The sequence below is a fragment of the Orycteropus afer genome, unplaced genomic scaffold (genome assembly GCF_000298275.1).
Source record: "Orycteropus afer afer isolate SDZICR_OR568_19922 unplaced genomic scaffold, OryAfe1.0 scaffold00041, whole genome shotgun sequence".
Classification (NCBI taxonomy): Eukaryota; Metazoa; Chordata; class Mammalia; order Tubulidentata; family Orycteropodidae; genus Orycteropus; species Orycteropus afer.
In genome coordinates, this window is record NW_006921628.1 from 7,346,280 (window position 1) to 7,349,010 (window position 2,731).

Genomic DNA, 2,731 nt, shown 5'->3' on the forward strand with positions numbered 1-2,731 from the left:
CATTATGCTGAATGAAATAAGTCAATCACAGAAGGACAAATATTGTATTAGTCTGTTATTGTAAAAGTCAAGGAAAGGTTTATCTATGGAAGGAAATTTTCTTTGTGGTTACCAGGGGTGGGAGGGGAGAGGTAGGAACACTGTTATATAGGTAGAGATAAGTATTGATTTGGGTGAAGAGATGTGAGTGATCAACATGGTGGCACTGAGGAAGATGAAGACATAGAGAGGTGCACGGGAAGTACAGACAACAAAGATGAACCCTTTTACAGTACTACGTTGTGAGTGAAGGCAAGCATTGGTATACAGGTGGAAAGATGGGTGGACAGGCTGAACTATTAGGCATGTCTATGTAGCCGGGAGTGTACCCAAGACCATGTATAGGGTTGGCAGACAGTGGTCCTGTAAGTGTACTTGTATGATCTATAAGAATTCCCAGGTGTATAATAGAGCTGACAAGGGACAAGGTTGTACTCACTTCTTGGTCACAGCCAGCTAAGCAGACAGACCAAGCAGTTGAACCAGTGGGCTCGGGACCATAGTCACAGGGGACATTGAGTTCAACTGGCATAAAATACTACATAAAACATTGTTCCACCTCCTACTTCGGCAAGTAGTGACTGGGATTTTTAAAGTTTGCAAGCAGCCATCTAGATGCAACAATGGGTCTCTCCTCATCCAGAGCAAAGAAGAATGAAGAAAACCAAAGATTCATGAAAACAATTAGTCCTGGCATCTGCTACACCATGTGATCTGCAGCCTATAAGACTATGAGACCAGAACTAGATGGTGCCCGGCTACCACTGTCAACCACTCAGAGGGGGATCTATGGAAGAGATCCTGGATAGAGAGGGAGAACAACGTGGAACAAAACTCAAAATCATTTGGGGAAAAAAAAGGGAGGGGGGACCAAGTTTGTTGGTCTGATAGAGCCTGGTGGAACAATGGCCCCTAGCTGCCCTTCAGGTCTGAAATTGAACCCACACCTGTAGCTTCCAGTAAAACAAAAGACAGCCACAAGAGTTGAACATGTACCTGAGGCAGATACACTCCTTGAAGAGAACAATCATGGGAGAAAGAAGGGCTATGTATGCTCAGGGGGCAGGAGTGCATGGAGGGATGGACACAGGGAAGAGGTAACTATTGGGAGGAAGTGGGAGGGGAGCTATTGCATTGGGGTAAATTGTAGTCAATGTCAAAATGTATGTGAACTGCTATATGGAAAGTGAATTTGCTCTGTAAATTTTCACCCAAATGACAATTTAAAAAAAAAAAAAATTATTTGATTACCCCCCCATAAAAGGTAAATTTTGCAAAAATTTAAATTATTAAATTGGCAACAATATGATCATCGATAATGTAAAAGACAATAAAAATTAGGCAGAAAAATGTTTAAAATGAGGCAGACCAAGAAGAGAAAGGAGACAGGAAGCAAAAAGAACTACACCAGAGAGGAGCTCCTCATTTTACAGTTTAAGGTTGGGTTGGACTTTCCTAAATGAGAGCCATGTCTTTTTCTTATTTATCCCAGAGTGCAGCAGAGACAGGTACCTAGGAAATTCTCAGTAGTTGTTTGTTGAATTGAACTGAACCATGCACAACCTTTGACAGTTGATACCTAAATTAGTTTTAATTTTTATTAAGTGATGAGGATGGGGGCTGGATTAGGTTGTATGTTAAATAGAAAACCATTTAAATACAAGTCCTTCTGAGATATTTTACTTTTTGTTCAAGTGAAATGCTATCTGTTGTTGTTGTTAGATGCTGTTGAGTCATCTCTGATTCATAGCGACCTTATATACAACAGAATGTAACATGGCCCAGTCCTGTGCCAGCCTCACTATCCCTGCTACACCTGAGCCTGTCATTGTAGCCACTGTGTCAATCCATCTTGTTGAGAGCCTTCCCCTTTTTTGTTGAGCCTCTACTTTACCAAGCATGGTATCTTTCTCCAGAAAATGGTCCCTTCTGACGACATGACCAAAGTAAGTGAAACGAAGTCTGGCCATTCTTACTTCCAAGGAGCATTCTGGCTGCACTTCTTCCAGGACAGATTTGTTTGTTTTTTTGGCAGTTCATGGTACTTTCAGAATTCTTCACCAACACCACAATTCAAAAGCCCAATGACATGGTTTTACTGTCAGGGATCAGTCTGGTTTGTGAGGAGCCTAAAGAATGTGAACTCTAGAACCAAACTATCTAAGTCCAAACCCCAGCTCTATTGCTTTCTAGCTGTATGACCTCGGGCAAGTTACTTAACTTCTCTGTACCTCAGTTTCCTCATCCATAACATAGAGATAACAATAGTACCTACCTTATAGGGTTGTTGTGAGCAATAAACAAATAGTATAGATAAAGTGATGAGAACAACACATGGCCAGAGTAAGCACTCTATAGTATTTTTCACTACTATGATTATTTTTCAATTGTTTCCCTAATTGAACTTGAAGATGGTAGTTTGTCCCTGAATCAGCCTTCAGAGTTAAGGCTTTTTATGAGAATATGAACTTACCCCTTCAAATGAATTGAGAGCAAGAATTATTTACTGATATGTTACTTACACTAACTGATTAATTGTCTTCTGCTGCTCCTTAGATCTTCTATAGTTGAGCAGCTTACTTTGTGATGGTGTATTCACACCTATGTTTTCTGGTGGATGAACAATAGGGGGTAACTTCAAGTTCAGAGCCTCTTTTTCTGCTGCAATGGCAGCTTTGTTTTCATCTGACAT

General features: G+C 40.6%; 1 protein-coding gene across 1 annotated transcript in view; it reads right to left on the reverse strand.

Moving 5' to 3' along the window:
* DNAH12 (dynein axonemal heavy chain 12) overlaps positions 1-2,731 on the reverse strand; it is a 313,213-nt gene extending 310,482 nt beyond the window's left edge. Inside the window, exon 1 of the mRNA XM_042780465.1 lies at positions 2,562-2,731. Within this exon, the coding sequence (XP_042636399.1) occupies positions 2,562-2,731 (170 nt within the window). The remainder of the gene's footprint in view (positions 1-2,561) is intronic.